The 21308-nt window shown below is 30.8% G+C and overlaps 1 protein-coding gene and 1 long non-coding RNA gene across 2 annotated transcripts; one reads left to right on the top strand and one right to left on the bottom strand.

The window, feature by feature from the left end:
* Nucleotides 1–599: 599 nt before the first annotated feature.
* On the top strand, nucleotides 600–4206 carry LOC138306124 (uncharacterized). The gene is made up of 2 exons (XR_011205783.1): nucleotides 600–1552; nucleotides 2754–4206. It is a non-coding gene; the product is annotated as an uncharacterized lncRNA (long non-coding RNA).
* A 6133-nt stretch (nucleotides 4207–10339) lies between these two features.
* Nucleotides 10340–20573, bottom strand: LOC138306034 (zinc finger protein 233-like). The gene is made up of 3 exons (XM_069246366.1): nucleotides 20446–20573; nucleotides 16204–17093; nucleotides 10340–14475 (listed from the first exon to the last, which is right to left on the bottom strand). Exons 2-3 carry the CDS (start codon nucleotides 17057–17059, stop codon nucleotides 13454–13456), a joined length of 1878 nt encoding a protein of 625 aa, XP_069102467.1. The 5' UTR covers nucleotides 17060–17093; nucleotides 20446–20573; the 3' UTR covers nucleotides 10340–13453.
* Nucleotides 20574–21308: the final 735 nt, after the last annotated feature.

Raw genomic sequence — 21308 nt, 5'->3', positions numbered from 1 at the left:
ATTTAGACTATTCTTTACCTATTTCACTATCTGGACTGTTCTTTACCTATTTCACTACCTAAAATATTCTTTACCTATTCCACTATTCGGACTATTTTAATATATTCCACTATCTGGACTGTTCTTTACTTATTATCTGGAGTATTCTGTACCTATTCCATTATCAGGACTTTTCTTTGTCAATTCAGCGATCTGAACTATTTTTAACTATTTCACTATTTGGACTGTTCTTTACCTATTCCACTATCTGGACTATTATTTACCTACTACCTACTGTATCTGGGCTTTTCTTTATCTTTTCCTCTGTATTGGCTGTTCTTCATCTGTTACATTATGTAGACTTTTCTTTACCTCTTCCTCTATCTTATCTATTCTTTACCTATGCTAGTATTGAGACACCAAAATCTGATCGAACTGACAGGCCATGTGTGGTCAGTCATCAAACTGTTTGGTGGATTTTGTCCCTTTTGTGTCCTTTAAAGACAGTTTATAGATATATATATATAACAGCCCACCCGTATAAAGGACACCTGTCTATTAAGGAGAATTTCATTAGGTCCCCTTTGGTGTCTTTTATAGACAGTTTTTACTGAAAAAAGCTTGCTTTTCCAGTATTGCTACGGCCCGGATGACCCACTAATTTAAATGCGATTGACCTCTCATTTGCATGCGATTTTTTCTCTTTTCCTCTTCCTAGAACAAATATGCTGCCATAGTGCAGTTAAACAACTTCTATGGTATTTCATTAAATAGAATAGTTTCAAACATGTCTACAAAAACTATAACATGAACGTCTATAATTGAAAAATAGTGAGGATAATTTGCATCAGTGGTAGCGATCGGTGGCCTAATTCTCGCCCGCATTTGCATATATTTATGTAAACATCCGGTTTGGGTAACACTAAATAAAGGAATTGTCAGGATTTTGGTATGTAAGTAACTAATTGTAGTTTGATGTATACATTCATAATCTATTATGTAATGACAATTTTTTAATTCATCCCGACGTAAGAAAGATACAAAAGTTGTTTGTTTTTACATGTATTATATTGATAGTCATTTTGGAGAACAGGTACGTTCGTATTGTGATCATGTCATTACGATGGCCCACTGAATTTAACCAAGTCTCACTCAAACAGACGCTTGTTAACTACGTACGCATCAAGCGTCTGGGTGATCTATGCAGAAGCTAACAAACACGATAAATTCTGAGTTACGCTGGCCCCTTATCATTTCGCACGGATTGTCAACTAACGCATCCTTTCATTAACGAGGGAATATTTAATACACGGATACAGATACAATGAAATATCGTGACACACTCAGCAATAGTGTAAACGGCCGAATGTAAACAAAGACGTCATCACGCAAAGCGGACCTGTGATGTAAACTTGCAAGTCAAGAGATATTTTCCATTTAATTATCGAGCGTAATAAATACATTCTCATATCAGAAAAACACCGAAGAATATTTGAACACTGCATGTTGCAAGCCACCTTGCTAGTAAACTTCGGAATTCTTTTCGTATTTGGAGACAGAAGCAGTGAAAATCGTAAGTTTCATTTCGTTTTGCTTCTTTGCCTATCACGCCTATGGGTCGGTATATTATAATTATATGAACTATTTGACAGACATCGGCACATTAAGTGAACTTACAACATCATGAGTATGTGTGAATTCCTGCTAACATCCATATAATCGACGTTTCATTTTATTACAACGCAACAAAATTGAATATCACTTTAAATTTGAAGTAGTTTGTTGTTATATAATTAGCAGTTGACAAGATTCATTTTTGGTATTATTTTCTAATGCGATGACATCAAATTTAATATTAATGCATAGAGTCAATTTACCAGATTGTCAATATGTCTATAAACATCACAAAGCATGTGTTTATTTGTAGGCAAAACAATGCATGATATAGATCCATACACAATACGTATATATGTGTGTAATACACATGTGAATACAGAATTTCTTTAGATAAATAGAAGAATTGTAATGCTAGATTTATCGAAATTGGCGGTATGAACTTAAAACATCGATTAAACAGTCACTACATATATAACTTCATGGATTCAGAGAATTTATAATAACACTTACCAAAATAAACAATAACCTGTGCACTGTAATACATGGTAAATTTTACACTTGCTCAATATTACAGTATTTGGTTTAAAGTAAGTTTTGCTAACAGTAAAAAACATTGTATTTTATCAATGTGTATCAGGTATAGGAGACAAATTAATTATGATGCTAATATATTAAAGATGCTTCACCGCTGACAAATGGTATTTTTTCACTATCAAAAATGGCAGCAGACAATTTAGTATTTTTCTTCAGTTACAAAAGTTACTTACTTTACACCATTACCGCCGTTGAAAAGTTTGAGCTCCAATTTCACTTCAAGTTAAAAATATAAATAAAATAATTAATTGCATCCCGAAAAAATTCTGTAGCACTATATCCTATATGGAATAAAGTACCGATTGCGCTTGACCCAAAGGCAAAATTAATTATTTTATATTATTTTTTGTGTTAATTAGACTTATGCATACACGATTAAACACTAATTATTGTTCAAATGATGAATATCATTTATACTCTGTCGGCGGTGGAGCATCTTTAACTCAAAGTACTTGTGTACATGAGTCCAGTTTCTTCCTTTTGTCATTGTTAGATGATTTCTGTAACTTTTTTATAACAAATTAAGAATATTGATATATATATGTTAAATTTTATAATTACAGGACTCATTGGCTAGTCATCTGAAGCAGATTCATAATTGTTGAAGACTGGAGATTATCAGGATTACTTTGGAGGCAGTGAAATGATTCTAAGGATGACTACCAGGCATATATTAAACTAGCTGCGACAGCATACATGTAGCTCTGGACAACAAGCATATGGATTGGCGCTTCTCATTCGCATTGTTTCGTAATGCCAATTAAAACACAAAAATACAAAAAAGTAAATCCAGTATATTTGCAACTTTGGAAAGAGTTGTCACCATTTGACATACTGCCGATTGTTATTAATCTGTGGAGAGATAGAAGGTGTTTAAACTTTTAACTTCACAGACTGACTCACATGTTAGTCTTTCTGTTTTGTTGTAAAATTCATACAAACAAAAATAATTTTCTTGGCTTGAATGAAACACACGATATATATTTTGACAGACGGTCATTATCAGAACTACAATTCTGTCCCATTGTCTGTAATGTTGCAAAACATCAAGTGATGACAATTAGCGAGTGTCGAGTAACTTTGCATTTAGATATATATAGAAATATCCTACATTTATAATATAAACTGATAATTTATTTACCCATCATCACGCCTGAGTTATCATTACTACAATGTATATTTCAATGATTCACATCTGTGACACGGCCATATAAGTACATTGTATATGGAATGACATTCATTTATTTGCTACAACAGAAACATATTAAACAGTTTACTTGTTGACTTTGTGCAGTGTGTTCACAAAAATGACACAAAGTTTAACGCTTCTGGTGACATAGCCCATTAGTTGTTCCATTTAGTTGATGCCTCTATCAAATGTTTTTACAACTGTTTCTGATCTTGTTACCAATACATGTACAAACAGTTTGTAAGTAATGTGACATTAACAACAAGTTGCCAATAATGTGTGATTACATGTACGTTAATTTCATATTCTTAACATAATTAAATGGGAAAAAAACCTTTAAAACATAACAAAAAAAGTATTTATTTTAGTACATAAACATAAAAACCGATCATTGATTTAAAGGTCAAGGAGAGTAACTTGTACATGACAATTTCAAAATTGACTAGGGTACACGAAATTCGGCAGTCCAGAAAATTTGTAATCTGGGCGGTTTAGGCTGGGAACGAAGGTTTCCAGATTATCGAGGGTCCAATGTACATGTCAATGTATACAAATAACACACTGATTTTGAGAATGGTTGTTTTAATATGCTGTTAAGAATTCTCAGTGTCCATTTTATGCATTATATAGAGACAGTATCATACTGAATCTAACTTTGATATGACTTTTCTTCAATATTGCAGCAAAGTATCAAGAACTGCTCTTTACTTGATAATATGCCTGAATACATTGTGTGTATCACAGAAGAGAACTAGAAAAAATAATGTATTGTGATGTTATTTCATGTTTGTATTAAAGTATTTTTGAATAAACATAATTCAAAACAATTCAGTTTTGATTTTGATGCAGTAACCAATTCTTTAAATGAACATTTGACCCTTAGTTTTTTGTCATTTCATTTCTTCTCTTGAAAATTATCCGGTAATCACAATACATATATAAAAATGTAATCACATATACATCTATAGTATTGTAATCACAATACATCTATATATATGTAATCACAATAACATATATACATATATATATAAATGTAATCACGAATACATCCTATCATATATATATATGTAATCACAATACATCTATATATATTATGTAATCACAATTCATCCATAATATATATATATGTAATCCACAATTCAATGCATCTATATATATGTAATCACAATACATCTAAACTATATATATATGTAATCACAATACATCTATATATATGTAATCACAATTTTTCATCTAATATATTTGTAATCACAATTCAATATATATATATGTAGTAATCACGATACATCTATATATATATGTAAATCACAATACATCTAATATATCTAGGGTAATCCGACAATACATATATAACACAATATCTTTAAATTTCTGTATCACAATTCATATATATATATATATGTAATCACGATACATCTATATATTTGTAATCACAATACCACATATATATGTAATCACATCCTATAATCGTTAAGTCACAATATACCTATATATATATATGTAATCACAATACATCTATATATCTGTAATCATATATAATATATGTAAATCACAATACATCTATATATATATGGTAATCACAATACATCTATATATCTGGCTATTATCACAATTCATATATATATATGAATGTCAATCACAATACATCTATATATATGTAATCACAATACATCTATATATATGTAATCACAATTCATACATCTATATATATTAATCACAATACATCTATATAAATATGTAATCACAAATTCATCTCATATATATATATGTAATCACAATACATAACTATATAATATGTAATCAACGATACATCTATATATTATGTAATTCACAATACATCCTATTATATCATGTAATCCACAATACATATATATATATATATGTAATCACAATACATCTATATATATGTAATCACAAATACATACTATATAATATATGTAATCACAATACATCTATATCATATGTAATCACAATTAATCTATATTATTATGTAATCACAATACATCTATATATATGGTAATCACAATACATACTATATATATGTAATCACGATACATCTAAATATATATGTAATCACAATGACATCTATATATTTGTAATCACAATACACTATATTATCTGTACATATAATTCATAACAATATGTATATGTAATCACGATACATCTATATATGGTTGTCAATCACAATACATCTATATATTGTAAATCACAATTCATCATATAGTATATGTAATCACAATACATCTATATATATGTAATCACAATTCATCTATATAATATATGTAATCACATACATCAATATATATGAATCACAATACATCTATATATACTGTAATCACGAATACATCTATTATATATATGATAATCACAATACATCTATAATATATGTAATCCACAATAACATCTAATATATATGTAATCACAATACATCTATATATATGTAATCCACAATACATCTATATATATATGTAATCACAATACATCTATATATATTAATCACAATACAATCTATATAATTGTAATCACAATTCATCATATATAATATATATGTAATCACAATACATCTATATATATGTAATCACAATACATCTATATATATATGTAATCACAATACATCTAATATATATGTAATCACAATACATCTATATATATTGTAATCACAATACATCCTATATATATGTAATCACAATACATCATATAAATATAATGTAATCACAATACATCTATATAATATGATAAAATGTAATCACAATACATCTATATATATGTAATCACAATACATCTATATATATGTAATCACAATACATCTATATATATGTAATCACAATACATCTATATATATTGTAATCACAATACATCTATATATATATGTAATCACAATACATCTATAATATTTGTAATCACAATTCATAGATATATATATATGTAATCACAATACATCTATATATATGTAATCACAATACATCTATATATATTGTAATCACAATACATCATATATATAATCACATACATTATATAAGTAATCACAATACATCTATATATATGTAATCACAATACATCTATATATATGATTTAATCACAATTCATATAAATATATATATGAAATCACATATATCTATATATGTAATCACAATACATCTATATATATGTAATCACAATACATCTATATATATGTAATCACAATACATCTATAATATTTGTACATCATCAATTCATATATGTAAGCCACAATACAATCTATATATATGTAATCACAATACATCTATATATGTAATCACAATACATCTATATAATTGTAATCACAATACATCTATATATATGTAATCACAATTCATATATATATATAAATAATCACACGATACAACTATATATTTGTAATCACAATACATCAATATATATCTGTAATCACAATCATATATATAAAATAATCACGAATACATCTATATATGTTAATCACAATACATCTATATAATATATGTAATCACAATACATCTATATATATGTAATCACAATACATCTATATATATGTAATCACAATACATATATATATATACTCTATAATATATGTAATCACAATACAACTATATAATATGTAATCACAATACATCTATATATCTGTAATCACAATTCATATAAATATATATGTAATCACAATACATCTATATATATGTAATCACAATACATCTATATATCTGTAATCACAATTCATATATATATATATGTAATCACGATACATCTATATATATGTAATCACAATACATCTATATATATGTAATCACAATACATCTATATATATATATGTAATCACAATTCATATATATATATATGTAATCACAATACATCTATATATATGTAATCACAATACATCTATATATTTGTAATCACAATTCATATATATATATATATGTAATCACGATACATCTATATATATGTAATCACAATACATCTATATATCTGTAATCACAATTCATATATATATATGTAATCACGATACATCTATATATATTGTAATCACAATACACTATAAATATGTATTTCCAAATCCCCTATATAAGTCAACGGTCGGGAGATCGTTTACAAATTAGCGTAAACGCAACGACGTATGAATACAAACCCAGAGTAGCGGACTACTTTCTATCACGCTGGTAAATATGATGCGTCAATATGATAGATCTAAATAAGCTTTAATTATTTGATATACATTTTTCCTTTTCACAGATGACAGATTTGTTTTGAATTAATAATAAACAAAAAAAAAACTTTTTCGTTCTTCTATTTGTCTCAAGACTGATCCTTAGGTGACACAGACAATATTATGCTCGTCAGTACTCGGTTGACAGTAGTAGGTTAGTGTAAACAAAGTTTCTTCTTGTCGTTTCGGGTTTCAAAATAACAATAAAGAGTTGTTATTAAAAACCAATTAAATATGTAGTTGTATATCAAAACAGGATATGTGTTCAGGAATTGTAACGGTAATAAACAACAAAATGAATCGCTTGTCTTGGGCTACAACCGGGGCTTTCCTCAGGAATGTTTCGGGGAAAATTCCCAAAATTACGTCAGTCACACACCACTGCAAACAAATGTCTATCATCCGTGCAATAAAATAAAAGTCATAACTATGAATAATTAAGACTATATCACGTTCGTAAACCGATACATACATGACAAACACTCAGCAGCTCAACGGTTCATACCATTAACAGCTATGTCACAGTACTTTCCTCAGTTGAAAATCAAATATGGCGGCTCGCTCCACTTCGGACCGCGTCACTACCCTGACAACGATACATACCGTAGTCGTTTACCGCGCCCAGTTATCTCAATTTTTATTCGAAATTGACATTATTTGATATATGATCAAATTGAAAAAAAAAATACAACATATTTTTAAAAATAATTGAAAGGTGTCATTGTTATATTTCAAATCAAACTGCAGCTATAACATTCAACAATCGGAACTATATCTTCGGTCATCCTGACTACCGTAGTTACCTAGCTTAGCAATCAACATCATTTTAAATTTAACCACGAACATGTAAAAAAGACTAATTTATGTAAATATATAGATTGAACAGTGTTTTTGATTGCGTTAAAGGTGGTATGAACGCAATGGGATACAGACATATTCTACATGTAGCGCTAACGCGCTACATTGAATATGTCTGTATCCCATTGCGTTCATACCACCTTTAACGCAATTAAAAACACTGTTCAATCTCTATGTAATCACAATACATCTATATATATATGTAACTAATCATGTAAGGACGGCCTCCCATGTATGCGGTGTTTGCAATACATCTATATATATGTAATTATACTGACAACGGGCGAACATTCGTCGTCCCACTCCCTGTATGCAAGGATACATCTATAGACTATGGTATAAATATATCTGTAATCACAATTCATATATATATATGTAATCACACAATACATCTATATATATGTAATCACAATACATCTATATATTTGTAATCACAATTCATATATATATATATATGTAATCACGATACATCTATATATATGTAATCACAATACATCTATATATCTGTAATCACAATTATATATATATATATGTAATCACGATTCATTCTATATATATGTAATCACAATACATCTATATATATGTAATCACAATACATCTATATATATGTAATCACAATACATCTATATATATGTAATCACAATACATCTATATATATGTAATCACAATACATCTATATATATGTAATCACAATACATCTATATATCTGTAATCACAATTCATATATATATATGTAATCACAATACATCTATATATATGTAATCACAATACATCTATATATCTGTAATCACAATTCATATATATATATGTAATCACGATACATCTATTTATTATTTTTCTGGATTTTTTGTCACTTCTCATTGGTCAAAAACACGCCACGTGATCACCGATAAAAAACTATATTGCACGATTTTTCCGGAAGTAGTTTATAGAAAAAGTATATTTCACGGTTATTTTTAGATAACGTTATCGTCGACGTTACCAAAACGCTTAGTGTTCCTGGCGCTTTGAAACAAACGCTATCATGACCTTAGTTTGAAGCGTAACCACAAAATGTGACAGACGACGTTGATTGTTTAGGTTTCTAACAAAGATGATGACGACTTCCAGCTGATGACTACAGTTTAAACTTTTAAAGTTTCAATATAAACACGGTATAGGAGAGTAGGAAACAATCGAATAACATACATTAAGCGTCTGGAGCCATTGAATAGTGAATACGTTTGATATTTATATTTAAAATTACACCTAGGCTACTTACAACATTAGGCCTAGGCTAATCCTACTGTATGTTATACGACTTTCATTTTACGGAATGGAGTACTAAGCATAAGATAATGTATCTTAATGTCAATCTGAATCTGTTAATATTTGTTTGACGTCGAAGTGTATTATTTCAACGGAGAACAAACTATACATTTAATTGACTGTCCTTAAGACATGGAGCTACATGTATAATGGAGTACATGTACATGTATGCAATTTACAAACACGCATGCACCGGGTTCATGTAATAAAAGCTTGAAGTGCATCAATTGATACTGTTTTAATATGTTGTTTTTGAATTATACTTGTTACAAAGTCATAGGATTGTAACTGTCATCACGAAGCAGAATTTAAAATGCGATGCTCATTTAGTTTCACACTCATTTCAAAATGTAACAATTTCAGAAAAAATAATAAAACAATTATAGCATTTTGATTTCGGTCAATACATGGTTATATCGACCACAGAAAAAATATCGACCTCGGACTACGTCCTCGGTCCATATTTTTTCTTTGGTCGATATAACCATGTATCGACCTCACCAAAATGCTATATTTGTATAATATATGTAAGCTGTAAATTATTATATTAACTTTACAAATCAATGACTTTGATCAGAATGATCTGAAGAAAACATGAACCTTTTATGAAATTAAACAAGCTACATATAAAGAGGTTAGAAACTTCATAAGACACCTCAGATACATGTGTAGATCATTTCCAAATAAGAATTATAATCAATAGAATTCAGTACAGCTTAAAAGCTACTGTTATTTCATTTCCAAACGGCCAACACTATGGATTTCCATGAAAATCCTTTGGTTGTGTGACTGTCACTTCTTTTTTGTAGGAAACTATCGTACAAAACATTGAGGTACATGTATAAAGTGTGAATTACCTTTTTGGATATCAGAAATGCATTTTATACCATATGGTATACAGGTATGTGTACACTCTTCAATATAGCATCTGTGGCCATATCTACCAATGCAAATTTTTACCCTACAATTGTATTCATCTTAGTGCTATCAAAGAAATGCATAAGTAAGTGAACTACACAATATATATCCCTAAAATTCATAAAAAAAATAAACAACAATGGTTACAAGGTTCAGTTGTTTAATTTTCAAACATAACTTTAAGAATAACAAAAAATTAAAAACTCACCCTGAGTTATGAAAGCCAAAATAAAGATTGATGATAAAATAAAAATAATATTTGAACAAAAAAGGTTCAACAATGTGACCTTGAGATTAGGTCAATTTTAAACAAATTTCTCGGGATACATAATCATACATATTGTAAACAAAGTTAAGGTAAACAAAACACACTAGCTAACTTTATATAGCTACCAGCTACCTTTTAAAACACAAATATCATTTACTTAACAATAATTGACTTTCAAATACACAATTTTACAGTACAATTTAGTAATTAACACTGTTTAAGAAGTCACAGATATGTTTTTTGAAAATCTGAAATTCCTCTGAAATGGAGATAATTTTACAATACATGTACACAATTTGATTCTTTTATTTAATTTTAATATCATTATTTGATTTTTTATTGATAGCATTTCAAAACATACTTTTTTGAAATTGTAACTATTTGTTAACTTTAGTTGAACATGAAGAAATGAACTCATAATCAAGAGCAAAGGGTTTAACACATATAAACTTATTTAGATATTCATTATCTAATGAAATAAAATCATTACAAATGATGAAAAAATTGCAGTTATATCGCCAAAAAACATATATTGTTTTCCTGAGAATTTTGAATGTTATCGGCTGTAGTAGCTGTTCCACGATCTGATGTCTATATATATAATTACTACCTACGAATGCTTCGGTACCTAAAATTCTCAGTTTTACTCATTTTTAATAGGAACATGTTGAAGTTATCACTTACAAGTTATCTGTATGTGTGAAGGATATCGGACAATATCGCCTATTGGATATTGATGAACAACTTCATGTATGTAGCTCAATCTTACAAATTATGAAATCTCAAGTCAGCCAGATCTGTTTTATATACCAATATACCTTTATATCTATCACAAATTTGATAATTATGTGCAAATTATTCTATCCAGGTTCTTTTTTGTAGTATTCTGTATCTATAACATTTCTACTTTTGTAGCATTCTGTATTTAGCTTATTCTGCTTTTGTAGAATTCTGTATTTAACTTATTCTGCTCTTGTAGCATTCTGTATTTACGGTAGTTTATTCTACTTTTGTAGCATTCTGTTTTTAGCTTATTCTACTTTTGTAGAAATTTGTATTTAGCTTATTCTACTTTTGTAGGATTCAGTATTTAGCTTAATTTACTTTTGTAGGATTCTGTATTTAGCTTATTCTACTTTTGTAGAATTATGTACCTAGCTTATTTTACTTTTGTAGAATTCAGTATAAATTTAGCTTTTTCTACTCTTATAGCATTCTGTATTTAGCTTATTCTATTTTTGTAGAATTATGTATTTAGCTTATTCTTCTTTTGTAGGATTCCGTATTTAGCTTAATCTACTTTTGTAGGATACTGTATTTAGCTTATTCTACTTTTGTAGAATTATGTACCTAGCTTATTCTACTTTTGTAGAATTCTGTATCGAGCTTATTATACTTTTGTATAATAATAGCTTATTCAACCTTTGTAGAATTCTGTATATAGTTTATTATACTTTTGTAGAATTATGTACCTAGCTTATTCTACCTTTGTAGAATTCTGTATCTAGTTTATTATACTTTTGTAGAATTCTGTATCTAGCTTATTATACTTTTGTAGAAGCATGTATTTAGCTTTTTCTAATTTTGTAGAATTATGTACCTAGCTTATTCTTCATTTGTAGAATTATGTCCCTATCTTATTCCACTTTGGTAGAAATATGTACATAGCTTATTCCACTTTTTTTAGAACTTTGTATATAGCTTATTCCACTTTTGTAGAATTCTGTACCTAGCTTATTCTACATTTGTAGAATTCTGTACCTAGCTTATTCTACTTATGTATAATTTTGTACCTAGCTTATTCTACTTTTGTATAATTCTGTATCTAGCTTATTTTACGTTTGTTGAATTCTGTACATAGCTTATTCTGCTCTTGTAGTATTCTTTATTTATCTTATTATACTCTTGTAGTATTCTGTATTTAGCTTATTCTACTTTTGTAGGATTCTGTATTTAGCTTATTCTACGTACCTTTGTAGAATTCTGTACCTTGCTTATTATACTTTTGTAGATTCTGTATCTAGCTTAATCTACTTCTGAAGGATTTTGTATTTAGCTTATTCTTCTTTTGTAGAATTCTGTACCTAGCTTATTCGTTGTTTGTAGAAGTCTGTACATAGCTTATTCTGTTCTTGTAGTATTCTGTATTTATCTTATTCTACTCTTGTAGAATTCTGTATTTAGCTTATTCTACTTTTGTAGAATTCTGTATCTAGCTTATTGTACTTTTGTAGGATTCTGATTATAGCTTATTCTACTATTGTAGAATTCTGTATCTAGCTTATTCTATGTACCTTCGTCGAATTCTGTATCTAGCTTATTCTACTTTTGTAGTATTTTGTAATAAGCCTATTTGTACCCAAAGCTGTTTTGAATAAAGAAAATCAATCAAATGTCCCTAGATTATCACAATTAACTCTTCAATATCATTTTTTTTTGCCTTTTTTGTTTCAGTTCATTTTTTAAAAACTTTTCTTCAGACTCAAGCTCATGTATGGGTTGGCCAAAGGTGTAATGCAAATCTTCACCATTAACTTTTGAGTTTTTTAGCATGCCTTTTTATATGTTTTGACACATAAGCCAACTTTTTAAACCCTTTGCCACAGAGCCGACACTTGTATGGTCCGCCCTGTTCCTTCTGATGGATCTTCATGTGCCGATGGAGATGGTAGGAATGAAGGAAGGTCCTTTTACACTGTGTACATTTATACTGAGCAGCAGACGTATTGTTATGTATCAACTTGTGTCGGGTGATGCCACGTCGGTCAGAAAACCCTTTACCACATATATCACACTGGTACGGGTTATCCTTGGAATGTCTAATTAAGTGTTTCTGTAAAGCTTTTAAAACATCAAATTTTTCATGGCAGACGTCACACTTGAATTGTGTTTCGTTGGACATGTGTGTTGACTCAATATGTCTCTTCAGAGTATCCTTCCGAGTATATCGGTTGCCACAGACGTCACACTTGAATGGTTTCTCACCAGTATGTATAGTCTGATGTCTTTGTAGGCGGCTTCGATCAGTGAATGACCAATCACAAAGCAAACATTTAAATCGACGATTCCCGAAATGCAATGTGGAGTGAGTCTGCAGATGACTTTCTCGCTTGAATGATTTGTTACATATTTCACACTTGAATGGTTTTTTGTTTGTATGAACCTGTAGGTGTTGTTTAAGAACAGAAAATTGGACAAATTCTTTGTCACACATACTGCACATGAATCTCCGATCTTCTGAGCCAGATGTTTTGTAACCTAGACCCTGACTGCTATTCCTGGGTGAGACATCCTTTCTGGTATTTTCTTGAATTTCTGGTATTGTCATTTTAATCTTCAATTTTTTTCTTGTTTTTCTGCTTTCGTTTAAACTCAAATCTTCTTTTCCACTGAATGTCTTACTGTAGATTTCTAATTTTTTCACATTCCTACTGCCACAGGATAGCTGATGTTCCTGTAAAGTCGTAACGTTGAAAAAACACTGTCCACAAATTTCACACATGAGAGGTGCCTTTTCTGGGGAAACAGACGGGCTAATCAAACCAATGTTTGCTACAATAAAACAAAGAAAATTTTTTTTTGTAAACTCAACATGCAATTAGAGTTTAACAGCAATTGACAAAGAATTAAATACTTTCATATTTACATTAAGATATACCCTGCCCTCCAAAAGTTCTGTTACAACTCATAATTCTGTATAAAATTATTTTTGACAAAATTATTTGGCAATAACTTTTTCTTCCAGGATGATGGTGCCCCATGCCACAGAGCCTATAGCTATATAGTAACTGAATGGAAGGATGAAAACAATATCCAGTCTTTGGAACGGTCCCCACAATCCCCTGACCTGAACCTAATTGAAAACCTGTGGAAAGATCTCGGTATGGAAGTCTGCAAGCACAAGTGCGGAAACCTTGGGGAACTGGAAGCTGCACATGCATTGCAGCTAGCAATGAATGAAATACCTGCTAGAAGATGTAGAATCTTGATCAGAAGTATGCCGGACCATATACAGACAGTACTTAGAGCATGTGGAGGACATACCAAATATTAACAGGATTACAAGATTTCGCTTTTCAACAAATATTCCAATTTCATTACAATACATGAACTCAGGGCCATAATTATTATGAAAAATTATAAAAGTATTTTGGCAATAAAATATTCACATGATAGCTAAAAAATATTGAAGTTATTTTCTTTTTTAATTTTATCTATAAAAATGCATGTGTAACAGAACTTTTGGAGGGCAGTGTATATATATATCATATATGTAAAACACGTAGAGTAAGAGAACTAATGCTCTGAAGTGTTGAAAAGCGGTGCCATGACTGCTGGATGGATATCACGTGATATTCAACAGAGATCCTTAGGATGTGAAGACATAATCAAAGAATAAAAGGATACTCAACATCCATTGCAGTTGGTTTTATTATTTAGAGGAACAAATTGTCTACATGTTTCGGCCGCTAGGCGGCCGTAATCAGGATCAACTGCAATGGATCGATGTTGAGTATCCTTTTATTCTTTGACTATATATCATACATGTATAACACAATTATCAAGGCATTTCAATGTTTATCAGTAATATCTGTGTGAGTGAAATACATGTATGCATGTATTCATTATTTAAAAATTCCTATTTCAGAGATTAACTCATTTACATGGTCTGTGATCATTGTAACTGCTTTCATTTTTTGTACATAATTGTAAATCAGTTTTAATTTAAATTGTATAGTTATTGTTACTTGCACTTACTAATTAAAAAAAATTATTGGTCTGGTTACGTTTTTGCTCTCTTTGTTTTTACTTTGTAAATAAATAATGTATTTTGTGTATGATGTTGCAAAAGTGTTAATCTGGACTGTGTTTTTTGTGTTTGTAGTGTGGTAGTTAAAGATCGTGTATCATGTCTGTAACTGTGTTGTGATAACAGTTTTGAATGTACATTTATTGTGTATCGTGCTGCTCTGCGCTATAACTATGTTGTGATATCAGTTTTGAATGTACATTTATTTGTATCGTGCTGCTCTGCGCTTTAACTATGTTGTGATATCAGTTTTGAATGTACATTTATTTGTATCGTGCTGCTCTGCGCTATAACTATGTTGTGATATCAGTTTTGAATGTACATTTTTTGTGTATCGTGCTGCACTGCTCTGTATGTTGTTATTTGTGTAATATAGTTCAGTGGTTGACATTTTAGGGATACATCCCACACATAAGAGTAGTATTCTAGGTTGTGTCTGTAATATAAGTGCTTTGTTAAAAATGTGTTACCATTATCAGGCAGTAAAACCGTTACACAGGCCGTAGACTGCTTGGCTCTATACATTAATCCCTCAAACTCGTGTTGGCTGTCCATAGGTTCAGTTTTAATTAAAGATTCTCCGATAAAAGATTGACCTAGAGTTGCCTCCCCTGGTTCGGTGTTGTCATCTTGTCTTGTGTTTTCATCAGCCTCAGAACACACACTAACATCAGAGGGTATTGTTTGTAAATCAGGTCCAGGAGTCTGTCCGGATCCATATACTCTGTCTTCTAAATCACTTTCAGTTTTTATAGATGGTTCATCAGATACTAGAGATCTGATTAGAGTTCCTTCCCCTGGTTCTATATCATTCATACATGTAGTTGTCTCCCTTTGATTAATACTCATCCCAAAACTCTGTGTATTTGTGATTTCATCTGTTCCTTTGTTTATTATAGACTCAGCCTCACAAAGTTCACTCCGAGTTCTCTCCCTTTGTTCTACACCTGCTATATAACAATTCTGGACGCTGTTCTCTGGTTCAATTTTCATTGATAAAAGTTCAGCAGCATCATGATAATGTCCTGAGCTTGGTGTTAAAGACAGTGGTGGTATAATGTAAGATCTGTAAGCACCTGATGATGATTCATGTTGTATGTTTGTATTTGGTTCAATCTTTTGAGAAAAATCAGAGAAATCAAGCTCTTCGTTGTTTTCTTTACCGAGTCTTCCATATTCTAGGTCCATTTCAGTAAAGCTATAAGCATCTCTAGATCTGTTACCATGCATTTCTATCTGGATGGACATGTCTGTATCACAAAACATTTCCTCTTTATTATCCCAGCCTAGTTCTTCATTCATGATCGTATATTGTGTTTCTGCCATCTTCACTGCATATATAGACTTTTCCTTAAGCTTTCTGAAACAATAGTAAAAAAAATACATGTATATTAATAAACTCATCTTCTGATAAAAGATGCTATAATTTAGGTTTCCAGAAAATATATTGCTTGAAAATGTGTGTGTATTAAATCATATAAATACACAAACGATGGTGTAAATGGGTACTAACTGTTTAGAATTAATCACTAACCAGGAGTACTGCCAATATCAATGTTTGGGGTCAGAGAAAACATTTTTTTTAAAGGCCCATAACCTGTCTTAAATAGCTTTTTATTTTTAAAACTGGAATGTAAAACAAGATTGAAAATTTTGCAGAGTCACAAAAGTTAATTATTACCTTACTGTTAATACTATAAATATCATCACCTTATGAACAATCTAATTAAATAAATCCATCATGTTAAATTTCAAAACACACACCTTTTTTTTGACATACTGTATTACAATGGGGCCCCAAAGTGAAAGAATGGTGGAAAGCGCAATATTTTTATGACATTTGTAAAAATTTCAAACTGATTTATAATTCAAACAATTTTCTTTATTGAAATTCAAATGGTAAGCTAAATAAAATGAATAACACAATATGATTAAAATTGGATAATTAGTGTTCTGCGCAAGATCATGTGCATGGGGTAGGGTTAATGTTTTTCATTTATTTTTGGTAAACTGAAGAAATGCCATTTATTTTTGGGAAAGTACTGAAAAACAAATGTTTAGTCTTTGCTGTCACCATGATATAACAATAAAAAAATATTTAAATTATCTATCGGCTGTGCGCAAGATCATGTGCATGGGGTAGGGTCAATGTTTTTCATTTATTTTTGGTAAACTGAAGAAATACCATTTATTTTTGGGAAAGTACTGAAAAACAAATGTTTAGTCTTTGCTGTCACCATGATATAACAATCAAAAAATATCTAAATTATCTATCGGCTATGAAACTCTAAGGTGTGTAAGATCATGTGCCGACATTGTATTGTTGTTTCTGACATATAATACTGTACCACAGGCCCTCCACTTCTGAGTCGCGAGTTCTGATCCCATGTGGGGCAGTTGCCTTGCCAGGTTGGTCGGTGGTTTTTCTCCAGGTACTCTGGCTTTCCACCACCAACAAACCTGGCACGTCCTTAAATGACCTTGCTGTTAATAGGATGTTAAACTAATAAATCCCAACATTGCATACTTTCTAGTGTTAATAATTTGTTTCGGCTGACTTACTATTCTAGAGTTATCTCCCTTTTATTTTTATATCTTTTTAATTGAAAGTGCATGTACCTTTGTAACAGGAGTGAGACAGGCCCAGTTTGAAGCAATGTCAAACTATGCCTGACATGCCCCTTGTGTATAGCAACCCAGGTTCGATGGGTATTATTGCTTGTTTGTCGGTAGGAGGAAGAACAAACTACTGTTTATATATATATATATATATAACAATGAACAATTTATTACAAATATAAAAGTTGGGCCAAAAAAAATATGTCTGTTTAGGGTTACCCTACCGACCGTAATTTTTTAACCCCAACCCTAATGTTTTTTCTACGAAAAAATATAAATAAGTCGGGATTTTGATCTCAGACTCCAGTTCTGGCCATCATTTTAGAGTAAAAAACACCAAAAAAAAAAAAAGAAAAGAAAAAAAAAATCCTCCCGACCGACCCTAATTTTTTTTTACAATGTAACCCTAAACAAACATATGTTTTTTTCGGCCTAACTTTTTACAACATACATCACACATACAACCACACAAATATTTTAACCATAACTTATTTCCTATTACCTTTTTCATCTCTACCCGTTCCTAATTACCCCAACCAAACATAAATAGTCACCTAGCAGAGCTGGCAGCAGACAGGAACTCAATCCATCAGACTACCCAGTGTACAATTACTACCCCGAATTTATCCCCATACCCGAGTCTAGACAGAAAATCACAACAGCGAAAACACAGACACACATAAAGGACATGTAGGGCAGCAATCTATGTAGGATATCTGTCTTGTGAGTCGTGGACTCACCACTTTTGAAAATAGTGAGTCCCAGACAAAATAGTGAGTCCCAGACAAAATCAGTGAGTCCCAAAATATATTTGAATCCTCGCATTAGTGCATTCCTATATGATTTATTTCAATTATATCATTCGATTAGGGAAAAAAATGTTTTAATTTATGACAACCTTATGTAGGTACACCTCACGAGAAATAAATGCACGACACAAAGATCACAGCACAGGTACACAATACACATACGGACAAAACAACTTGACTAGTTAGCTTGCCTATAGACATAATTATACGGTAGTGTACGTATACAGCAAACATATGAAGTTATATCCCCCGCTACACCTTTATTTAATTTCCATTGCTTTTAGTTAACTTATAGAAATAATACAGTCTAGATCTGGTAATTTAAACATTCCTATATAAAGATAATTTGGTAAGTTTGGCCTTACAAATGTGCAACTTGTGTTTATTCCTTAGAGCAGAAACACATTTATCATTAGTGATTACATGAACACCATGTTTTATATCGACTTATAATCAATATCCATAAATTTCTCTACAACTTCTTTTGATAAGAGCGCAGCTCTCTGCGCGGCCGAAGGCCCGTAGAGCGAAGCTCTACTAACCATAACACGTGTGTGAGCATATAGATTCCAATATATTCCAGTACCCCTTGGACTTTGAAATTGTGTCCCGCGGGAAAAGTCTCGCGCCTCCATGCAGGCAGCCATGTTTTAATTCTCGTTATCAGCACGACGAGATTTGAAATTTTCTGTACTAGACGAAACGTGTCATCGGGATACGCTTAAAAATTACTTTAACTTACACATATACAAGAACAATGCAACAAATGTATTGGTCAAATATATTATATACTCTGTATGTTCTCAAGCGCACAGCACCGGCAGCAGTGACGTCACAAAACCCGACGCCAAAGATGACGGCATTGATTCCCGCGTATTTGTTATAACATGTGTGGCATATTGCCAAGTTTTCTCTGCATCTGATGAAAAGTAAATTGAACTATTCCATTTGCATTATATCGAATTATTTCGAACTATTGATATCCTGTGCATGTCAATGAAATATGTTTTATTGTTAATCTCGTAGAAAAATGTAGACAATATAAATTTATGATGTTATATAATCCTGTATTTACATGACATGGAACTGCGCTCTTCTGAGGCTTTGCCTTATATTCATATTATACTTCCAATAAACCGATAAAATGAAAATATTTTACCAAGAAAAATATCCTACATTGTACATCAACATGTACTTCAGTGATTCAGTCATATGAACTAGAGGAAATTCGAGGAGTAAAAGTGGCTTCATGAATAATTCGGACCATGCAGGAAATGAACAAACCTTGGATTTTAGAAATATTAGAACTGCGGGAAACATTTGCAAAAATGAAACTTTGCAGACTGCCAGCTGCTGCAGCCACCGGAAAAATATCCTCACCTATAACATACAGATCCGGACCGTAAAAATATCCGGACGGTAGCATGTAAAAAATTATATCCGGGCGGTAATTATTTTATCAATTAAAGGATTGTTAGATTGCATTTATTTGAATTATGGAAACCCTGTACATCTATGATCTAGGTTTTTTATTGTCACCTCCATTTTAAAGGATTTGTGCAGTCAAAAATGATAATTTCAGTTTATGCTGGAAATGGCTTTATTAGCACGTGTAGAAACCTCTCCGTACCGCGCGCGACCGGAATAACCCGTAAGCCGTCGATATCGGGGTCAAATTTTCTGACCACCCGATTATGCATATTTTCTAGCTCTAAAGCGTGTGACGTCACAATAGTCCGTGGCTTATAGCTGTACTATAAGTGATGTGCTATCACTTATATCGACGGTCAAAGGAAAAGCCGATCAACGATTTTTTATGATGACTTTTGAGTGAAGTTAATCGTACAATAACTTTGGCTCGAATGTAAATAACTAAAAGAGTGAAATTCGATGTTTCAAATACTCTAATTTATGCTCTAATAGCAGGTATCTTCGTGTAATTATGAAAGAAAATCCGCACAGAAATAAAAGTTTCGGATTTTTTTTTTGTCGAGGAATTCAGCAACGAATAAGCTTTAATTAGATAATATTTTCCTGTAGTCTGTATCTTTGATACAATGTGAATTGCAAAGTTTGTGACTGTAAAATGAAATTTTATGTAACAAGTAAAGAAATCCTTGATTAAAGCATCGAGGATATGATGCTTG

Source organism: Argopecten irradians, chromosome 13 (assembly GCF_041381155.1).
Source record: "Argopecten irradians isolate NY chromosome 13, Ai_NY, whole genome shotgun sequence".
Lineage (NCBI taxonomy): Eukaryota > Metazoa > Mollusca > Bivalvia > Pectinida > Pectinidae > Argopecten > Argopecten irradians.
The sequence above is the reverse complement of the archived record's forward strand: the minus strand, read 5'-3'. Positions and strand labels throughout refer to the sequence as shown.